A 23,373-nucleotide genomic window follows, 5' to 3' on the forward strand; every position below is an offset into this window, starting at 1 on the left:
GTCTCTAGGGGTTGTACCATCTTTAAAGCACAGCACTTTTGGTCTGAACCAAGTGGGAGTGTTACTTCTTACTGTTTATGGTGCTGTTTCTCTTTCTTTACCCCTTCAGCCTGTGCTTTGTGCTTTGTGTATTTGGCATAGGACTTTCTTTTCTGGTCCAGGATATTACTTTTTCCCTTCCCTCCCCTTCCTTCCTTCCTTCCTTCCTTCCTTCCTTCCTTCCTTCCTTCCTTCCTTTTCTTTCTTTCCTTCCTTCCTTCCTTTCTTTCTTTCCTTCTTTCCTTCTTTCCTTCCTTTCTTTCTTCTTTTTATTCCTTCAGATCCTGAATCAGACCTTATGCTGTGCTTCTTTTGTTGAGCCACTTCATCCTGGATCAAGAGAACTGGCAGTCTTGACAGTGATCCATCTTTTAACTCCTTTAGTGAGGGCATAGGTATATGTGGAAATAATTAAAGAAAGAAGCCCTTCTCAAAACCAGAGAGGTCCACTGACAGCCCTTTCTTCTTTGCCAGCCAACCTAGTTCACTCTTAGTCCTGCTTCTGAGGAGTCTTCAGTTCAATGAGGACTCTGTTCCTCACAGAAACATTCACTTCCACTCCTGAAAAACCTGTTGTTCCACCTCAAACTAATGCTTTCTTTTAGAAAAGATGAGGGATTCTTCATATTGGCTTGGTACTTAATTCTTCTGCTTGATATCCTTAATAGCTTAGAAGGACATAACCCTTTGCTTTCCTGGTCTGTCATTGTTAGATGTGAGCTCTCAACTCCCTACCCATCAGATAGGGAAAGTGGTGTTTCCGACCGTCTTCCAGTTGATTCTTTTGTCTTCTCTTCATTCTCCATATTTCTGGAGCCATCAGTTTGTTGTTTGTTTTTCCACCTATCAGCTTTAAGTCATTTGCATTTAATTCCAGGACTTCCTGTCTTCCATGCTCTGCCTACGTATCAGCTACAAAGGTTGAAACCAATCAACATAGGATACAGGGTTTCCCGTAGAGGAATAAGCCCAAGAGACTTATTGCATACTGTGGCAGCTGAGTAAGAGCAGTCCTCAAAACTGCTGCGAGTAGATTCTAAGGGTTCTTATCACAGAGGTGCGAATTTTGAGAAGTTGTACATATAATAAGTTGATTGAAAGTCCCCGGGTACAGGCGTTTCAGAGCAGCATGTTGTATGTGTATGATTTTGTTACCAATCAAAATACATGAGTGTTTGAACGTAATGAACATTGCAAATATTGATAGCATAGCATCGTTCCCTGTGTCAGGTAATTTTTCCTCACAGGGAAGACGAGTGGTACTGCGCTTCCTTGGCATCTGGGCAAGTGAATTCTTGTGTCTTAGATTCCAGCTGTTAGAACCATGCTGTTTCCATATCCCTCACATCTGGACTGTGACTTCCTTGGGTAGCTTTTTGTTTTCTATGTCTATTTCTAATTTATTTTTCCTTTGTACTACTGAGGGAGGAAGTGGAAGTCATCGAATCCTGTTTGTTAGAAGCAGTTTTATAGCTGTGCATGTGTCCGCACGCTCAGGGTTTGGTGGGATCAAAAGAAAGAGCTGTTGCCCTTTCAGCTTGCTGGTCACAGTCCATGTTGACACAGTGCCACTTTCTTCCAGGTTAAGCTCTAGTTTGTCTCCTTTTCCCCGAGAAGCCTCTCTGTCAGCGTGGGCACTGGGCCCTGCTTCCTTGGCTGTGTTCCTCCTGAGTTCTTTTATTGATGGATTTGCTTGCATTTTATTTGACTTAAATACATTTTGTTTGCAGTAGAATGATTGCATAAAGATTAAAATGAGAGTTTGCATTCTTTTTAAAGACAGTTTTAAATTTTAAAATATAATTACATTACCCCCCCATTCAACTCTTCCCATACCCCTAACTTGCTTTTAAACTAATAGCTTCTTTTTCTTTAATTATAATTGGTTTACACAGGCGTGTGTGTGTGTGTGTGTGTGTGTGTGTGTGCGTGTAAGTGTAAATGCACACATGTAAATGCCATCTGATTCGTGTGTTCAGTGTAGCTTGTATGTATGGCTTACAGCCACAGGCACCTGTAGCTCTCACCTCTCTAGTGAGCTTTTTGCAGCAGATGGAACCCATTACAGAAAGCTACTGCTGGCCAACATGCAAAGAATAACTGAACAGTGGGTTGCTGCACTTAGAACATAACAACCCTATACCTGAGGCTCAGGGGACATTGTAGGATGTGTATCTTTTAGATATGACAGGAAAGTGACACCCATTAAATCTCAACATTATGGCTGACTGAAGACATGAACTGAGGACGGCACTAGTGGACATGCCTGCATAGATGGGATAAAACTCGGCGTTCTTTTGTGCCACTGGTGTGGAATTCGTGGGTTGGGCCTTATGGAAACTTAGAAGGATGATAGATCTTACAGAGATTTCAGTGAGCATCCTAGATATGCTTCTCACTTAGAAAGTGCTTCATACCCACCCTCCGATAAATAAATAAAAATGAAAAAGAAGGTGTTTCTTAAGTTATTTTGAGAAACATACTTATTGTATGCCAAACAGATAGCCGAGTGCCTTTGCTTTTGCATCAGGAGTTAATGAGATTACAATGGTACTGGCCACATGTAAGGTGTTCAGTGAATAAAATCATAGTCCAGGGCATCCAGCCTCACACCTGGTGACATGAGGCACATGTCTGCAGATGCTGGCCTTCATCCATGCCATGCCCATCCTGGCTTCTATGTACGTTGCTAGACTGTGCATTGGATATGCAGGCAGTTGTCTACGTTCTTATTTCTCAAGACCTAGACTTAAGACTTAAAAGGGAACTCAGAAACAGAGCTGCATTCTGGCAGTGGCCAAGTTGGTTGGCCTCAAAAAGAAGGGGAGAAGTTGGATGTGTGTAACTAGCCTTGGCAGCAGCAACATCCTTGCTGGACTCAAGTACAGCCCTTCTCCAGCCTTGCTGTCTTGAATGTAGGCATTTGAGAAGGGGCGAGGAGGACTGGATCTAGAGAAGTCTTTTGGTGTTTTAAGAGGTAGGTTGGAGTCAGGTGTGGTGGCACAGACTTTAATCCCAGCGCTCCAGAGGCAGAGGCAGGCAGATTTCCTGGAGTTCAAGGGCAGTCTGCTCTGTACCATGAATTCCATCCAGGACTGTGAGGGCTGCATAGAGAGACCCAGTCTCAAAAACAAAAAATGAACAAAAAGAGCAGCTTGGGGTGAAATTTCGAGTTGCCTGGAGTCAGGCTAAGGCCGTGGTTATCTTCCCAGAGTCACTCCGTGTTCCCAGAAGCTACCTGAGAGAGGGAGTATTAGAGAATTCATCTTGTAGAAGATGTTAGACCTGGAAGGGAGTGAAGAGAATATCCAATCTCCATTATTCTGGTAGCAGCGTGTAGGAAGACCTAGAAACAGGAAGGCAGCTGAGAATCCGCGTGAGGTAATGAACAGACATAAGGCAGTAAATCTTTGTTCCAGGACTGAATTGGCTGCAATCAAAAAGGAGAAAAAGTGTACAGACATTTTGTGAGGAGAACACCAGGATTTTCTGCTGGATGGCAAAGGACAACGTGGGTGGTTGGAGTCACACGTTTCCTCTTGACTTTTTCCCATTGGGACACTGGAGGGAAGTTATACTGTTTGCAGACAAATAGTTTGAGAGACGAGCTAGTCTGTGAAGCCAAGTTCAGCTTTATTTATGACAGACTGGATGTTGTTGGAAATAACCAAGTGAGCTAAGAGACAGGGAAGGTGCCGTGTGCTGGGGCTTCATCAGGGTGGAGGAGGAAGGATCTCAGTTGAGACTGCCTGGAGAGGAGAGCCCTGGGCAAGTACAGTTCTTCTAGCCAAGATCTGAACTTTTTACATTGAGATCAGCGCACAGCAGATGTTAATGACGTAAAACAGCTGTGTTCAGTGTCAGGAATGAGCACAAGGAGGAACATACGAACGATGACACATTATCAGGAGGAAACATTTCAGACGTGCTGTTCAATAGGAAGCCCAAAGGACCCTCCTATTTTTACTGCACCTAATGGGACCACGTTTTTATTTTTATTTTTTTAGTTTATGAGACAGAACCCGGATTAGTTTGTGTGTATGGTGGAGGGAGGGGAAGACGTTCATAAAGAGTCAAAGGCAGTTACAGGTTGGATTAGTTTGTGTGTATGGTGGAGGGAGATGGAGAGAGATTCACAAAGAGTCAAAGGCAGTTACAGGTTGGATTAGAAGTCAGTCACCTCGCTGAAAACACCCTCCAAATGGCCTGTTACTGACCAAGAGCCCCTTTTGTTTGGCTGGCCCACATGTGGAAGAACTAAAAATTGTTCTGGCCCAGGACCATCTCTTGAAATCTTTGCAGAGCTACAGTACTTGAAATGCAAACTATTTCTTGTAACTTTCAGGGTAAAAAGATCTAACCAGCAACTATTGAAAACATAACATGTGAGAGCCAAGAAGTTCATCCTTAATATGCCTTCTACAGCTGATGTGTTCTTAAAAGTTTGTTACTATTCTTTGCAAAAATGAGTCATCTTATTTTTAATTAAATGTGTGTGTGTGTGTGTGTGTGTGTGTGTGTGTGTGTTTACCTTCAGGTGCCTTCCGAGTGGAGGAGAGATATTAGGGGGTTGTGAGCTGCTGGACAGGGTGCTGAGCTGACCCTGGGCCCCTGCATGAGCAGTGAGTGTTCTTGGCCACGGAACTCACCATGGGAACTGCTGATGTTCACTGTCTGACTCTGCCTGTGGCCCGTCGGCCCAGCTCATTGTTTATACAGTGAGCACTTGGAAGAAATGCTGTAACACTTTACAGTCTTTGATGTCTAGGCAATTCAGAGTTTATATGAACCTAGATGAATCTTGCCGAAATAAATGGTTTCTTTTAGTAAAGATTAGAAGGAACCTATTTGGAGAATGATTCCTATAAATAAGATTGTAGTGGAGACTGATAATCTATTTAATATAACCCCATTTTTAAAGACTTTCCCAAACAATTTCTGAATGAGAAATTATGTCAGGCATGCCAGTTGCTTTGCTTTATTAGGCTAACACTGTTCACTTTGACGTTTTCCATTACAGACCATTATTCTTTTTTTTACATCAAAATTGTGTTTTCTCAAAATTGGTATGTTGACAGAACCTTTGCCAGCAGATTCTAAGACAGAATACAGGCTCTTCATCTTTGCAGAGTGTGTTCATATAAATATGCATTCGTAACTGCCTTGTGTCTACAGAGATAAGCAGATGGCATAGAAGTCAGAATCCAGAATAGACCAGCCATTCTTGATATCCAGCGACAGAGCTGGGTTGTTTGTGAACTGTTGCTACCTCAGGAACACTTTGTGAGCTTACTTGTAATTTCTTGGGTGGGGAGTAGATCTACTCTTGATAGATTTTTCTCAGAATGCTAAGAAAAAGTGTTTCAGTATATCAGGGCTGGCCTAGTGGGTAAGATGCTTGCTCCCGAGCCTGAAAGACTGAGTTTGATCCCAGGGTCCTATATGGTGGAGGCCTAGAGCCAGCTTCTGTAGGTTGCCCTCTGATTTCTACACGAGCACTATGGCAGGTGCATGTTCTCCCAATAAATAACTGTAATAGAAATACAAAGTATTCAAAAGAATGCAAGTATATTAAAAATACGTCATGGGAGAAACACCAGTAGTGTGATTCCTAGACATTTTCAGGGGTGGGCAGAGAGGGTGGGGAGGATGGGGAGATTTATCTATTAAACAGATTTGAAAGTGCTGAATTAAAGGCCTGTTAGGTGATAGATAATTAGTACAGTGCTGATGAATTATGGTTGTTAGGTGTAAATAGTAAGACTGCATTTTATTAAATGTTTTGTGGTCCAGGTATTTATCCAGCTCACACACTCCTCCTCCACTCAAGGTTTTTGGTAGCTGGTCTGTTCTGCAAAATGTCACGTCCTATGATAACTAGGTGCCTAAATTGTCACCTCAGTGAAGAGGGGTGGCTGCATGCATTTGGGTGTGTGCAGGTAAGGCCATGTGGTTTGCATCTGAACACACGTCTGAGCCCTGATAGCATGGAGGTGGGAACAGTGTGCTAACGTGTGGCTGGGAGGTGGCACCACTGGTGGTCCAGCCTCTGTTTTGGAGTGAAGCAGTAGGAAGGTGACAAGCTGTTCTTCTTGGTCAGGGATAGGATCCTGCCTGCACCAGCAGCTGTCAGGGACCTTTGGCTCTTCTCAGCCACTTGGCACTCCTGTTCTCTCTGTGTATAAGAGGGACCTCAGTTACTGTCTTACCTAGGAAGTGGGATTTATGAATGGTGACAGTGTATGTATTGCTCCTGAGTTTTTCGAGAAGATGGAACAATTCAATACTTTTCATGGTCACACGGTGATGCCACGTAGTTCTCTGAATGAATGAATGACTGCACAAAGGCAGTCACCCTCCAGATCCCCTGTAGCAGTGACCTGTGACTTGACTGATTGTGACCACAGACCAGGTCACTGTTTTCTTTTGACCTCTGGGGGTGAAGTGGTCATTTGAAGTGTTATAAAACCCAGAACGTCTTCCTGTGAAGTTGCCTGCCATCTGATTGGCTAGCAGCATTTTTCTGCATACATGTGTTAGTGCTGACTACTGACTAGATACTGCTCAGTAACCATGACACCGGTGGGTTGGGAAGACACCCTCTTGAACCAAGTTGCAGTTCCTATATTTAGCTTGATTGCAGAGGTTCTTAACTGAGGATGTGTGAGAACTGCCCAGTAAGCTGTTTCCCATGTAAAAAGGTGAGCCTGTGCACTCTCTCCAGGCAAACCACACTTATTCCAACTGCCCAGTAAGCTGTTTCCCGTGTAAAAAGGTGGGCCTGTGCACTCTCTCCAGGCAAACCACACTTATTCCAATGCTTGAAACTCCTGTCTGTGCTGAGTACGTATACAATCAGCCTTGACGTCTCCCCTTAATTCCAGACTAGCATCCACACTGATAACTATCATACAGAAACCTGTTACTGCCACGCACATCAGTTTTCTGACCCTTTATCCTCCGTTAGCATCCTGTTTTTCTTGAGTGACGCTGTCCTATCCAGTCACCCCAGTAAAACACCAAGGGAACACCTTCTGCCTTTATTATTCTCAGTGTTGGACCTCCTTCCTGCCACATTCTTTCCTGGACCTCTGCTTGTCCCAACCCAGACCAAGCAACATGGCTTTGCTTGGGCAAGCTGGGGTCCCTTCTGAGCTGTATCTGTCCCTTCAGAGCTCCAGAGTAGATTGAATACATTTTAAATTCACTTAAAGATTTTTAAATTATTTTTATGTGTATGTATGTGTGCAGCACTGAGTTTTTGTGCATCAGATGTATGCAGGAGCCTGCAGAGGCCAGAGGAGGACAATTGATCCCCTGTCACTGGAGTTCTAGGCAGTTCTGAGTCACTGGGTGCTGGGAACTGACCCCAGGTCCTCTGGAAGAGCAGCAAGCTCTTTCTTAACTGAAGATCTGTCTCTCCAGGATCCTGGACAGTCACTGGTTGCTCATTTCCTTTATGAAGAAGCTCATGCAGACTTCTGACCCAACTGTGCCTTGGGGACAGGCTGCTGCTGGTCCTCCTTTGTTGCAAGAAGCTTGAGTCTCTAGTTCTCCTGGGATGCTGAAGACTGTATCTCAGCTTCGCTCACTTAGGGCCAGCCCTGTGCTTGTGCTGTTGTAACAGACATAACAAAGAAAGGGGATCTGGTAGTGCTGCGGCTCAGAAGTGTGAAGCAGGTGGGGCTGGGTGGGGAGCTCAGGGGGCTCAGAGCCACAGCATTCTGGGGCTCTGTGGAAGAGTTTGTTCTTCTCCAGCTTCTAGATTTGTGAGTTCTGTGTTTCAGGCTGGGATGGACACCCTACTTCCCCTCTTCTGTCCTCAGGCTTCCTTTTCAGGCTCTGCTCTCTTTTCTCTTTGAGATCCTTGTGCCCTCTGGACATTCTAGGGTAATCTTACCATCTCAGAATCTTGAGTTTCATCAGCAAAGCTCACCATCCATGTACCATATTCTAGCTTCTGGATTTGGGCCATAGGCATCTGTGAGTGAGCATGATTTGAACTTACTTGTATGTATTAAGTAATCTTCAGCAACTCTCTCCACCTGGGTATTATTTGCTGCACCTATTTTATAGGTGGGTAAAGTAAGGGACAGGACAGTTACGTAATATGTCCAGGTTTCCCTGCCACCAGCTAGTGATGTCTGAGTTCACATGCCACTTCTCTTTAGCTTCTCTAATCAGGGTGCATCTTATTCTGCAGGCATCTAATGTATCCTTACAGTAGCTGTCGTCACGACTCCTCCAGGGCTGGGTGGCTCCTGTGTTTTAAGTCCTCACATGATTGTTTCAAGCAGTGGGAGTTAGCATCTGTTCTCTCAGAGTGTTCCCACCTCAAGGTCAGATAGCAAGTGCTAACATTGCAACGCGTGTTTGGAACCACGGCCAGCTTGCTTCACTGTTTTGCTAAAGGGACTTTACCTGATGAGGACGTGTTTAGAAAATTATTAACCATTATTTGGTATTACATTATGTGCACATTCAATCCCAGACTCATGGAGGAGGCACATGCAGAGCGTCTGATCCCCTGGAGCTTCAGATGTGGGTGTTAGGAATGCGACTCGGGTTCCCGGGGACAGCACCAGGTGCTCCTTAGTGCTCAGCTACCTCAGAAGGTCTTGATGGAGTGGGGTGATACTTGGATTCCCACATCATTAGAGTGGAAAAGAAAGATGTAAAAAGAAAGGGTGAAATTGATCAGCTCAAGCGCACGTCAGGACGAGGCTTTCCTCCTCCAGTGGTTATACATACCAGGCAATCAATCAGCTTTTTCTAAAACTGTTCTAATTAGAAACTTAGGCACAAAATGTATCATGGAGATGGGACAAAGGACTGTTTTGAGTTTCCCTTTAACCTTTCGCATCCTCCATCGCATGTGAAGAGCAGCCTCTCGAGTTGTAGCAAATGCTAAAGGCTCGTGGTTGATCTGGACAGATGTAGAATCTTTGCCCTTAGATGGGAGCCACATACACTGTCCTGCTCAGAGGTCATGATTTGTCACCCTGTGGCCAACCCTAGGTCACATTCATTTTCAACTGGACCATAGAGACCACCCTATTAATGAAGACTTTCCATTCCTTTAAAAATATATGTTTAAGTGTGTGTGTGTGTGTGTGTGTGTGTGTACATGCACATGCACATGCACATGGAAGCAGGAACTACAGAGGCCAGAGGTGTTGGATCCCCGTAGCTAGAATTATAGACAGTTGTAAGTTGCCTGGTGTCAGTGCTGGGAATTAAACTCCAGGTCCTCTGGAAGAACAGCATGTATTCTTAACAGTTGAGCCACCTTGCCAGTCTTATTTCTACTTACTTTACACTTTATTTTTTTTGATACAATGAAGATTAGTTTTTTCCATAAAAGATCATGAGTATTTGTAGTTTGGGAAGTAGGTTGTGGATTATATGCCAAATACTTTCATGTTCTCGAATGTGGTGGGCAACAGCTGTTCATTCCTGCATTCCTTGGTTTTCTCTTGTAATTCGTAATTGAGTTGCTCCTGAGAGTCGGGCATTGTGCCAGACACCAGGCATGGGGAGCAAAACAGATGCCCACTTAGTGGGGAAAGAGGGACGCCTTGCATGGGTAGTACACTGGGTAATTGTGATAATGCCGTGGAGAAAATGGAGGTGCTGTTGAGGAAGAATACAATACAGAAGGCTATTTTAGATGTAATAGCTGAGCAGGCATTTAAGGTGTCTTTTAGGGAGAGAGTTGAGCATTGTACAAGGGAAAAAATGCATGAAGGTACCAAGAATCAGCAAGAAGGAGCTGGCGTGGAGCTGCGGTTAGGGCAAAGCTAAGTTGGGCAAGAGTGCTGCATGCATCCCCGTGTTAACGGAGGGTCACTCTGTGCTTCAACTGTGATGAAGAATGCTTCAAATGCAGTAAGAAGATAGCAGTGGTTCTTACAGCAGGCGCTGTTATCTGGGCAAGGCATGGATGACTACACATGCGTGTCGGGACACCAAGCTGATTATTCGGAGGGTGGAGGGAGAGCGGTTTATTGATTCAACAAGTACTTTGGAGACAGAAAGGCACTGGATATGGAGGTATGAGGATAGAAGAAAAATCGGGACGCCAACATTTTGAAGGAGCAAACTGGGGAGACCAGAGCTGCTTTCTGGAGATGTGAGGACGTTGCAGCTCTGGGAGAAGGGTGTGTTCAGCACACAGGGTCAGTGTAAAATAGAGCAATCAGCAGGTGCTTGAATAACTGGACGGCTTTCCAGAGTTTTCCACAGAATATGTAAATACCAGAGACATGAGTACAACGTGGCATTTAAGTCTCTGAGTGGATGAGATCATGCAGTATAGAGATGTAACAGGCTTAGGAGCTAACCTGGAGGCTCATATTCAGAGGTCAGAAAGAGAAGAAGCCAGCAAAAGTAGGCCACAGGAAGAAAGCCAAGTGCAAATGTTACCGCAAATCTAATCAGTCACTGCAGTTTCCGGGATGGAGATACTCTGTGGTGTGCTCCTGGAGAGGATGAGATCTCAGCATGCCTTGCATCAGGCCAGACATATGTGCATGGGAGAATTTGTGTGAGCTGGGATGGTAAAGGGGGGGTGCAGAGTCCGAGAAGCATGGGCTGTCGGCAGATGACAGAGCCACGGACACACTTCCGTCTTTCTCCAAGCACACAGGCCCAGGCCCTGGGAAGGCCTTGCTGTCACTCAGGCTGAGCTTGGAATCTATTGCAGAGTCCTGGAGATAAAAAGCCTGAAGGACCTGTTGTAGTCTGCTGTACATTTTTACCTCATTAGGCCCTTGGCGACAGATGCTCCACATTACAGCAGATCTTCCCCACCCAGCCCACTGGCCCAACGCTCCTTAAAAATGCCTCCCAGACGCAGTGGCAGCCCCGTGATGCTGCTCAGGGTGACATGCTTGAATTTTCCCTTTTGTCAGAAGGTAGGGACCCAGCACTGATTAGCAGAAGCTAATCAAGCTAAGTGCAGATAGTTGTACTTTGCCTCTTTTCAAAATCCCTTGGGAGTCCAGTTACATGACATCCCCACCAGCCACTTCTTGTAATTAAGGGAGGCATAGGGGTGTGGCTGACTTCTAAAAATGCAGATAGTGAGCCAGGAAAGATTGCTCACCCTGGGTTCCTTTCCCAGCACCCACATGGTGACTTAGCTGTTTGTACCTCCAGTTTCAGGGAACCTGATGCCCTCTTCTGTCCTCCCTCGGCATAGCACACATGTGGGGCTGAGACCTGTGCACGGTTACAAACCCTATACACACAATAATATAGAGTAAAACATGCAGTCCAAAACATACACATGATAATAAATTAATGTAAAATTAAGAAAAAATGAGGCTACATGGTACCACGGGCACATGAGACTGGCTGCTTTATTGAGTTTGGTGTAAAAGAACAGCTGCTCCACCGGAAGGGGAGTTTGGCACTGCGTCGTCAGGGGGACGTTACCAGGAGTGAAGCCTCAGCGGATGGCAGAGATGGGCTCTGACATTCGAAGGGCCCTGGCCTCTGCATGGGAGGCCTCTGAGCGGTAGAGGGAAAGGCAGCCATCTATGCAGGTGGAGCCTGAGGAAAAAGATGCGCAATCATCTGTGCTTGAGTGGTCACAGTAACTCTAGTCGCAGGCAGCCTGTGTCATCCCTGGGGCAGATCATTATGTAATGTGTTCAGAGTAGGCTGTGGGCAGTGATTGATCCCCTTCCTAGGATGGAGTGGGCACTGACCCTGGCCTGCCTTGTTGTAGACTCTAAATTAGCTCTGCCCAATGTCTTTGATATGTGCAGGGCTTTTTCTCAGCTTTTCTCTTCTACCACGAGCAAAGAAAATCAAATATAACCTTCTTCCCCCTCCTCAGCAGAACAGCGCTGAAGATGCCTTCCTATAGAACTGATCAGCAAATCAAAGGATAGCATGCTCTTTTCACCCGTGGCTTCCTTGCCCTACAGAAAATTGACTCTTTCAATATTCCTATCAGCATTCTTTGGCCCCTCAGTGTAATTGAAACATTATCTATCATTTCTGTGTCTTTAGTGCACACCATGGGTATATCCCTTTAGGTCATGCCATTCCTCCTGGCCACGTGTATGGAGTTTGCCTATGAGGTGTAGGGTAAGGATTTTGGCTGTTTTGAGGGAAACCTTATTCTAGTGCATAATATAACTTAAAAAATGGTTTTCGTTAGGCCATTAATGCTGTCAGAGCCCCAGGCCACACTCTTCTACCTGTACTTAAGTTAATATAGAGTCCTGGGCACTGGTCATTAATTGCATCCTTGGAGTTACTGTGAGAGCGGAAAGTCGTCTTTAATGTCTGCTGGGTCCTCTTCATGAACCACCGCTGGCCATGTTTATACTGACTATTTCTCTGACACGTAGGTTTTGTGAGCAAGGCTGCACAGCAGCTTTCCCTAGAGTGGTCCTTTTCTTCCTCATTGAATGTTGAGCTGCCGTAGGCCACTTGCTATGGATGCGGGCCCCAGGCAGTGCCTTCCGAGCACAGATAGCTCTAGAAAGGTGTATTATAATCTCCAAAAGCTCGGAGAGCACACTAAAGTTTCATTTTAGGGAGATGTGTGTGACACATCTGAAAGTCTAAGCCTGCACAGAACGGAGTTTCCATTCTGTGTAGGCTTGCTTGTCTGAGGCCTCTGTGGTAAGACGGCCCCGTTGGAGGGAGTTTTGGTTTCTACACTGGAACTCCTCAGCACGATATGTCAGAACAATGCAGGAAGTTCCAGGCTGTTCTGTGGTAATGTGTGAAGAAATCTCCACTTCGTTCCATGCAGCGATGGGCGTATGAACAGAGATGCCTCTGTTTGACTCTTCAGCATTTTTATTCTTTTTGGTTGGACAGGGAGCTACACCAGAAGAGAGCTTTTGGTATTTGGGTAGCAAAGGACTGCTGGCTGTCATGGCGGACAACGGCATGGCCTTTGTTGGTCCGACACATGGCCAGCCTTTTTACGTTGTATTGGCAGGGCCATGGTGTTGCAGTCTACATGTCTGTGCTCTAGAATTGCACATTCTAGTTATGAAAATAGCCATATAGAAAGTCTCGTGTTTTCATGCTTTTGGTGTTAGGCCACATCTATAGTTCTGGGCTGCAGGAGCTCCTGGCTAGCCTATTACTAACGGGCTCTGTTGATCTGGAGCCCACATGATTTCTTGAGCTTGGTTTGATCCGTGAGTCGGTCTTGAATTGAGAACCAGGTCTCCTTGGTGCTGTGTCCTTTGCACTTCATCTGCTTCTCTTGTTAAGCCCACCCAGTGTTACGAGTATAATTAAATCATTCCCTCACAGTTAAACCAACAAATATTCAGAATCGGTTAAAAATGATTCAGACATCTCAACCAATTTTTACTTAGATGTGTTGTCAAAATTGCACCATTGTAGATACTACTATGTTTTTCCTTCTGCTTCCTTTGGGTTGTCAGTTTTCAGCAATATTCTATACAGATTAGTTTGTTTAAGGTCTTCAGATTTTGGTATTCATTAAAATATCACTTTAGAAGCTGGGCATGGTGCTGCACACCTTTATTCTCAACACTCAGGGGGCAGTGGCAGGTAGAGTTGTGAGTTCAAGGCCAGCCTGGTCTACAAGTTAAGTTCCATAATAGCCAGGGCTACACAGAGAAATCCTGTCTAAAAAATCCAAATAAGACAGAACAAATTATATGAATGGGTGTTTTAACTGCATGTATTTCTGTACCACTTGCTTTTCTGGTGCCCACAAAGGCTGGGAGAGGGTGTCGGATCCCCTGGTACTGGAGTTAAAGATGTTTGTGAGACACCATGTGGATGCTGGGAACCAAACCCAGGTTGTCTGGAAGAGCAGACAGAGCTTTTAACCACAGAGCCTTTGCTCTGGTTTCTTGCTATACTTTCTAAAGATTTATTATATGTGTTTGTGTGTGCGTGCGCGCGTGCGCATGTGTGTAGCTTATATTGTTATCTTGTATAGTCAAAGACATACATACATACATATATATATGACAATATATATAATTCCTAGATACTTTTGTCTTCTCACTGTGTGGCATTTTGCCCAACCCTAGGCTTTCAGGTCAGAGCTGTTACTTAGAAACATGACAAATGCACACATATCTTTTCTATACTTTGAACTGAACATCCAGGGTTAAACAAGTCAGAGATATTTCTTCCTGCCATTAGCTGCAGTAATCAGTAAAACAAGGTTGTTGGGATGCCAAGCCTCTTAATGTGGGGATCAATTAAAAACAAAGCGCCCTGAATGGCTTATTAGGGCTTGCTTATAGCTATGGTAGTTAGGAGTTGATAAATGGATTTTTCTTTAGATTGTTCAGTATGTTTTAATAAGCTGAGGTGGAATATTCTCATTCAGTTCGTATGCTTTTGACCCTGCAAATTAACCACAGTCCTTTAAAATCTCACTCTTGAATATAACATATGTCTGCGTCAGTGACCCTAGAGGACCACAGAGAAGCTAGACCTGGGATTGGGGGCTAGGAAACAATTGTGAATATCTCAGTCATTCTCTTACACTTCAAAAATGAGACTCGATAAATTGGTGGTTCTGGAACGGTCTCATGCTGTAAGATGGAACCTCCGTTCTAGTTGCCCGTACACTGTGTGTATGCATAGAAGTGGGCATGTGGGGTGAGTGCTGGTTCTCTATGTGCTTTCCAGAGCCTCACTCATAATTCTCATAGCCGCCTCTTCCTTTTATTTCAGGGCCAGCTTTCAATATTGCAAGAAAAGATTGACCATTTGGAGCGTTTGCTAGCTGAGAACAACGAGATCATCTCAAATATCAGAGACTCGGTCATCAACCTAAGCGAGTCTGTGGAGGACGGCCCGAGGGGCTCACCAGGCAATGCCAGCCAAGGCTCGGCACACCTGCACTCTTCACAGTCAGCCCTGCAGGCTGACCCCAGAGACTGTTTGTTTGCCTCACAGAGCAGAAGTCAGCACCGGGATGTGCAGGTAATGGGCAGCCTCTGGTCTTCAGTGGCCCTTTGTTTGTTTTCAGGGTTGCTTCTGTGTCCGCTTTAGTCTATAAGTTTCTGAGCTCTGGGCTCTAGTGGTGTCGTTGCCATGATTTGTTTGATCTTTGTCATTTTAGTTTGCTAGTGATTCATGGCTCTCATCTTTGTTTTCTTCTGAGCACCACCATTTTGGATGCCTAACTGTGTTTGTGTTTTCATATTAAATCACATTGGCACTTAAAGCAAGAGCAGGAGGAATTCTGATAAACAAATGAAATCATATTTCTCTAAGGCAGGTGGGGAGGTTTTGTGTATCTGGTAGTTATGTGGCCACAAATAGCTTTCTAAGCCTTTGAATGATGATCAGATGCCTTTGGCCTAAAAAGTTTCAACTAATTTTTTTTTGCAGGTTTTTAAAAAATTTTATTATATATTGATAAAAAAAAAAAAAAAAAAAAAAAAAACAGCAAGGGATATCTCCAAGGAAGTATTGTCCAGCATTTAGTATAAATTAACAATGGTTAAAGTTTAACTTTTTTTCTTTCGTATTTTTAGATGTTGGATGTTTACGATCTGATTCCTTTTGATAATCCAGATGGTGGAGTTTGGAAGCAAGGGTTTGACATTACCTATGAAGCTGATGAGTGGGCCCATGAGCCCCTGCAAGTGTTTGTGGTGCCACACTCCCATAATGACCCAGGTAACGGCTCCACTTCCTCATAGCTCCGGCTAGCCTGTCCAGCACCCACGTCCTGTGGTGCCAGCCTGGGAGAGCTCACGTCTCTCTGACTTCCCCCTGATGCGGTCTTCTTAAGTCGTGTCCTCAGTTTGCCCGTTTGTGCCTTCACAGGCTAGGATGTACAGAGCAGGGAACTCTAACCATGCATTCCAGGGAGCTGATACTTTACTTGTTTCTGGTGAAGTCTTTCATGGGTAGCTGGAGAGATACTTAGAAGTTAGGCCCTTACCACTCTGAGAGCACACAGTTCAACATCCAAAACCCACAGGGTGGTTCACAATTACCCATAATTCTAGTTTTAGAAGATACCTCACCTTCCTCTGACCTCAGCAGTGTGAGGTATGCACATGGACACGTGGGCAAGGCAGTCACACCAAAAAGTGAAATAAGTGTAAAATTAAAAAATAGTATATGAAAGAGTCACTAAATCATACCTGTGAGTGCTCACTGGGAACTCGAGTTGTTAATGCAGAGAAGTAGAAAGCAGTGCCTTGGGAGCTTTGGTGTTCCTCCGTCTGTCAGACAGGAGATGAGGTGGCTGAGGCAGGTGACTTACCCCCGGCCAGTGGGTGAGGCTTTCATCAGTAGAATTAGGATAACAGTATCTTCCTGGGCGAAATGCAAAGGAATCAGGCATGACACAGAAATAGCTGCTATCCTTGTAATTACTGTCATTTCGCATGAAGGCTTTTATTTGTTGGGTCAGTCATTTTCCCCCACCCCCAAGGTAAGGGGTAATTGCTGTAATTTAAGTGGAGCACGTATTTGATGTGCTTACTTGTAGGCGTGAATGCACGGCACAGCATGTATTTAGCGTACCCAGTAGATTCAGTACAGCATTTCTTGAGGACGCATTTCTAAACACTTTTTTTGAAGGCCGTCACTAAGTTTGTGTCCTTACCTTTTCTCCAGTTCTCTCCAGGCACAGTCACTTTCGAGGATTTCCGTTTCCCTCCACCTCAGCTACTCACACTCTTTACTTGTGTGCCCAGTGCGCTCTTTTCTATGACAACTTTCTGTGATCTAAGTGTGACTCACAACTTCAGGTGTGAACACGATGTATCGAGTGTGTCTCTCTTGCTCTGAAGTCTTTCCCCTTGCATTTCCCCTTCCCTGATGCTCAGTCCCCACTGACTCCTTTTCTTGTTATTCTTAGCACTTAACTGGAATATTAAAGACAGAGTTTACCAGGCAGGGTGCTGTTTGGTTTGCAACCGTGTAATGCTTGGGAGAGGCTGGTGGTACTGTTCACTGCAAAGGCATTACCATCTTGTCAAGGTGACCTGGGCCGGAAGGGTACTGGAGTCCGACCTGTCAAGGTCACCCGGATTTCTCTCTAGAGAGCAAACCTGAGTGGCAAAGAACAGGTACCCCTCTTGAATGTTGGGTATGCATAGCTAATACTCGGCATAGGATAACTTGTCAGTATGGAAGGTCTTCTCTGACCTGTCTACATAGTGCTTTATTACGGGTTCACACTCTCACCCACACTTGCACGTATGCATGTAGAAATATGCCCTGCCCACTTACTGAGGTTACCCTCACTAAGAGCTAGGGCTTTGTCTCACAGGCTGCCCTTTGTGAACAGCTTGACCAGCAGCTGACACCTGGCACCTATCATTCATTTCTGCCTACAAGTCCCTGCAATAATAATTGACTCTCTAAGTTACTGTCAAACACTTGGCTTGACGCCTGTCTCGTATTTCCCATTAACCCCGGTGTTTTCTGGTGTCTCCTTCTTCCTACTCTGGTACCAAGCATTTTATTAAAATGTCTGTTGCACTCTTTAGAGCAGCAGCAGTTTTACACTCTTTGGGCACGAATCTCTTAGACCCCTGTTTGTTTGCTTTATGGTTCCTGCTGTAGTATGTTATTTTGTTAGAGGACATCCTTAATAACTGTTTCTGACTGCAATAAATGAATCTGTCTATTGGTATCCTAGCAACCAGAGTGGAATCTTTTGTCTTAGTAGGGGATGTTAATGACCCTTACCCTTAGGGTTTTCTTCACTTAAGTTAAAAATAGTGGTCAGAAACAGACCTGATAACCTAAGGCTTTTGTGTGTATGTGTGTGTGTGTGTGTGTGTGTGTGTGTGTGTGTGTGATGAAGTAAAATGGCTTAGAAAAGAATCCACTGGCTTTTTCTTTTTTTTAGTAATTTTTGCTCTTCCTTAGCAAAAGTAGAATATTGATAACCTAAATTATCCTGTGAAAAATGGAAACATTCAGTCACGAAAAAAATCACTGTCTTAATAGGGAGAAAACATAAAAATATGTGCATGTGTATTCTAAGTCAAAATATGACTGTAATGGGAAATCTTTGTAGAATACTCCCAAATGAATGTGCAATTAGGTAATTTACTTTCTAAATGAGATTTATAGAGAGTTGTTTGCATTTTCTGCAGCAACAATTTAAAACAAGCTTTGGCTCAGTAGTTTGTTTCATCAGTGAATTTATGTCTGTTGGGAATAAAAATATTTGAAATAAGATTTTTAAAGCAAGTTCTGTATTTGTTCCCTAACAAAGAATTTATGGTGTTTTTATACATACATACTTATATGCACATGTGTGTGTAGATTGTTTTTCTTTTGGGTTGAGTTAGTATTACTAGGCAAGACAAGTTAAATTAAAAAATCAGAACAGTGTTTTAATAAATTTCCTAGTTAAGCCTTCTTTCAGGCCACAAGGATATAGGTCATACAATATTGAAATGGTTTACATGGATTCAAACAAAAACAGGAAAGAAATTGTTAGGTAAATGCTGATAACTTCGTCTTGTTATGGATTTGAAAAGTTGAATCATAAACCATGACATTAAATATGAGTTGATTGATACATGTTCATGTTATATTTAATAAGCTTATTCGAACACAATTACAGCACCTTTGTATCTACAATCTTAGTTCTTCACTTCCCACTAGTTACCTTCCAAAATACGTGTTGATTTTCCTTCAGAGAAATCACTGTGTGTAGAGAAAAGATAAGGAATGCTGGACGGAGGTTGGACAGCCTGTTTTCAGTGAATTAGTTTATAAAGTGAACGCTAGAGCATCCACCTTATGGTGTGGCTCCAAACAGTAGGGAGAGCTAGTGCCTCAGGTAAAGCTGGATAATAATTTTCTCTTACATAAAGAGCATTTATAACTCTTTAGGAAAAGATATTGCTGTAACAAATGATGGAACTTTGCCCATTCTTAAAACTGAGAAAATACATTTTTGCATTAAGTATTATATAAGAATTAGAAATTGATTGTTTTATACATGTGTTCTCTAAAGTTTGAAGAATAAACACATAAAATTGCCGTGTGAATTTTCAAACAGTTTTGGCCAGCTGTTGTCTGTATAGATCAAAGAGGAAGAGGGAGGTGGTAAGGAACACAGCAGCAGGGTCATGGGGGTCAGTGTGGGGAGGAAGTCCAACTGTTTGCTGGTGGAGGCTAAACTGTGCTTTTGGTTTTGATGGCCATCCTAGGAAGCCTCCCTTCCTCAGCCCGCACAGCATGAGGAGGAATGAAGAGGATGGAGAGCTAGGGTCTTTGCCCTTCTCGCACCAAGGAAGCGGAAGAGAAAGGAGCCAGTTGAGCCACGCTCAGTGCTTTGTTGGCAGTCAGTGAGTCTCAGAGCTGACTCACAGTTGAGGGTTGTCTGACTCTAAAATCCATGTTCTTGCTATTGGTCATCCTATATCTTAAAATATTTATTTAATCATATTTTATGGAGATTAGCCAACTTACCGTGTTTATCTCGGTTTCTGGATCATTAATTAAGTCATCGAATAAAAGTATGGGACACACAGTCAAACTTGAATTTCTAGCAAACTGGATAGTTTTTTAGTTTGTGTATTTTATATTTAATTTGATCATATTTATATTGAATGTTCACTTGATGTTTATTTTAAATTCAGATTTAAGTTGGCATTTTGAATTTTATCTGAATGATAGCTTTTGAGGATTAAGTAACAGTCATGATACCTTTTGGCATTCTGCTTTTAAAGAGATAGTCAAGCTATGAGTACTGAGGTTTCTTTGCAGAGGAGGAAAGCTTGAGTGATTTGTACTATCTGTGCACGGGCTATCTGTGGACTTCATTCTTGAGGACCACACTTGTCAGCTGCTCTTGAGAGATGCCGGTGATCATTGTCCGTCTCCTGACTTCTCTCTCTTGGCTTCCCTCTGTTTTGGTAGTCTGAATGAGAGCTTGCTAAGGCCTGGTAATAAAGGTCAGCACTGACACTTGGGCTCTGTTCCAGGCAGGTCCCGCCTGCTGGAGCCTTACGTATATTAGAACCATTACTCCGCCCAGTGGCACTGGTAATATTATACCTTGTTTCATAGAGAAATGGCAGGAGAGAGGGTAAATCTGCCTGTGGCAGAGTGGACTTGGTACATAACCCTGGCTTCCAAACCTCAACTTGACATTTGCTCCTTCATATAAAACTACCACTCATTGGTAACATTACTGGAGCCACAGGCAGGGCGAATGTATGAGGAAATTAGGTACTGTCATGGTTAACACCATCTATGCTAGTTTTATTAAACACAAAACTAATTTTATTAACTGTCTTGCAGAAGTGCACATATCAACATGCTCTTTCTTATTCCTTTTCCTTCTGATGTATTTACATTGAAGTGGACGTCCTGTCTTTAATACATGGCCTTCCTTATTGTACATTTTCCTTACGATTAGAAGTGACTTAGAATCAATGTTTTCCAGCTTTTAAAGTGGCTTCAAGAAGCTGTGAGACTTTGGAGCTTTTATGACCTTAAGTCTGAATAACTAGGTTATTTACCAAAGAGTAACCCACCGAGGTCTTTAATATGAAACCCTTCCGCCCATAATTTTAAGCAACTGTGTGGGGGAGGACTTCTCTGGCTGGGTGGTGATGTTCTAAAGTCCCCTTACCAGGGAAGAAGAATAAGCTTAACATCGCTGTATAACTTGTTTAGAGCCTGATCTCATAGCTTTTGATATCAGATATCAAGGTTGCAGGTGTCCTGACTTTAAGCAAACAGTTTTCGAGGAGAAGCTCAGTTGGGCTTTTCGAAGCTGCAAGACGAGCCCGCTCTCAGCTATTAGGGAAAATGCAGATCAGTTCTGTAGTGTGAGATGAAATTTCCAGCGTGGGCTTCTCAGACGATTAAAACGAGCCGTCTCTCAAACAGTGTTGCAGGAGTGAGGCTGATATGCTCAGAAGTCTGTTAGATGATGCTGAGCCACCAGGACGGAAGGTCATTTGCGTTTGGAACCTGGCGTTCAAAGCATTAGTTTTAGAGGACTCAGCAGGTTTGTAGGCTTGTGGAGTCTTTGGCAGAGCCTTAGCCTCGTTTGCACTCTTTACATCCTGAAAATTCCCTTTGCCCGTGGTCCTCCTGTTTTCTTCAGCCTGTTCACCTGCTCCTAGTCTTCGTGTAGACATGGGCATGCGATGAGAGAACACCTCAGCTTTCTTCTTCCTGTGTTTTCTGAAGAAAAGGTAGTGTTTGGAAGATTTTTAGTACCCACTTCCAGCTTTATTGAATTGTTCACCATGTTCTGGTCATGTGTCCTGCAGTGTGGCTGTACTGTAGGCAGTGCCCTGCAGTGCGGCTGTACTGTAGGCAGTGCCCTGCAGTGCGGCTGTACTGTATGCAGTGCCCTGGCGGCCATGGCGCCCTGATGGACTGAGTTCTTTATCATTTCTCAGGTGCTCTTGCCTCTGTCCAGCGATACATATTCTGGGACTCCTCTGTTATCCGGCTAAAACCCGCTGTCTCTCTGCCCACAGCGCTTTGTTCTGAGATTCTCTAGATTGTTTTCATTTAGCTCGGCCTTATTACTTGCTTAGCCCTTACTACATACTCAGTACATGTTTGAATGAGTAAACTGGAATTATGAAAGCTCCAGTTTATGAGGGGGACAGAAGGGCCTAACATAATAGAAACATTGGAATTAAAATTAATCAGCAGCATAATCAAATAATGGTAACAACAATTAAGATTAGGTGCTGTCCCTTAAGTATAAGTTTGGATGTTGCAGTTTGATATTGAAAGACTAACAAGTGATGAGAGAAACCTGCTGATCATTTGTTGATAGAGAAAAACTTTTCTGCTCAGATAAAGATGCTTTTTTAAAGCTATAAACTCCCTTTGTACTTATCTTTGAAGTTTGAGGACACTGCAACAGTGCAGTGGAACAATTCAGGGTTGAGGACACTGTAACAGTGCAGTGGGGACAATTCAGGGTTGAGGACACTGTAACAGTGCAGTGGGACAATTCAGGGTTGAGGACACTGTAACAGTGCAGTGGGGACAATTCAGGGTTGAGGACACTGTAACAGTGCAGTGGGACAATTCAGGGTTGAGGACAGTGTAAGAGTGCAGTGGGGACAATTCAGGGTTGAGGACACTGTAACAGTGTAGTGGGGACAATTCAGGGTTGAGGACACTGTAAGAGTGCAGTGGGGACAATTCAGGGTTGAGGACACTGTAACAGTGCAGTGGGACAATTCAGGGTTGAGGACACTGTAACAGTGCAGTGGGGACAATTCAGGGTTGAGGACACTGTAAGAGTGCAGTGGGGACAATTCAGGGTTGAGGACACTGTAACAGTGCAGTGGGGACAATTCAGGGTTGAGGACACTGCAACAGTGCAGTGGGACAATTCAGGGTTGAGGACACTGTAACAGTGCAGTGGGACAATTCAGGGTTGAGGACACTGTAACAGTGCAGTGGGGACAATTCAGGGTTGAGGACACTGTAACAGTGCAGTGGGACAATTCAGGGTTGAGGACACTGTAACAGTGCAGTGGGGACAATTCAGGGTTGAGGACACTGTAAGAGTGCAGTGGGACAATTCAGGGTTGAGGACACTGTAAGAGTGCAGTGGGGACAATTCAGGGTTGAGGACACTGTAAGAGTGCAGTGGGGACAATTCAGGGTTGAGGACAGTGTAAGAGTGCAGTGGGACAATTCAGGGTTGAGGACACTGTAAGAGTGCAGTGGGACAATTCAGGGTTGAGGACACTGTAACAGTGCAGTGGGACAATTCAGGGTTGAGGACACTGTAAGAGTGCAGTGGGACAATTCATGGTTGAAGTTGTTGGTTTTATATGTGGCCACCAGTATGCCATTTACCTGAATATAATTACTTTCAACTCAAAAGTCTTTTTATGAATTCCTAAAAGTTAGTGATTATTTAACTTTTGATTGGAATTGATTTATTTTAAGAGTGATTGTAGTAGCAGTGATCCTCACAGTACAACATAAGAGAGGTTCCTTTTGGAATGAATGCACTCACGGTAGACTTTTTTCCCTCTAAGTTAGGGTCTCTCTGTGTAGCTCTGGCTGTCCTGGAACTCACGCTGTAGACCAGGTTGGCCTCAAACTCACAGAGATCTTCCTGCCTCTGCCTCTCAAGTGTTCAGATTAAAGGTGTGCACTATTTAGGCAGGCCCACCAGTGACATTCGAAGAAATATGGATACTGGGTAGTGGTGGTTAGGGGAGCAGACTGTAGACATCAAAGCCTTTGGTTTCATTCTAGTTGGATGAACTTCCGGTGTCACCCACGTGCTGCTGTCTCCGTCCTTTGGCGTTGCTTCCCTGTCATGCTCTTGCTCACTGGACTCGGATCCCTGAGAACTGGCTGAAGCTTTAGCTGTGA

General features: G+C 44.0%; 1 protein-coding gene across 1 annotated transcript in view; it reads left to right on the top strand.

The window, feature by feature from the left end:
* MAN2A1 (mannosidase alpha class 2A member 1) overlaps positions 1-23,373 on the top strand; it is a 159,576-nt gene that overhangs the window by 7,895 nt on the left and 128,308 nt on the right. The window contains exons 2-3 of the mRNA XM_080932675.1: positions 14,740-14,991; positions 15,549-15,693. Coding sequence (XP_080788801.1) covers positions 14,740-14,991; positions 15,549-15,693 — 397 coding nt within the window. The remainder of the gene's footprint in view (positions 1-14,739; positions 14,992-15,548; positions 15,694-23,373) is intronic.

The sequence above is a fragment of the Micromys minutus genome (assembly GCF_963924665.1).
Source record: "Micromys minutus genome assembly, chromosome: 19".
Lineage (NCBI taxonomy): Eukaryota > Metazoa > Chordata > Mammalia > Rodentia > Muridae > Micromys > Micromys minutus.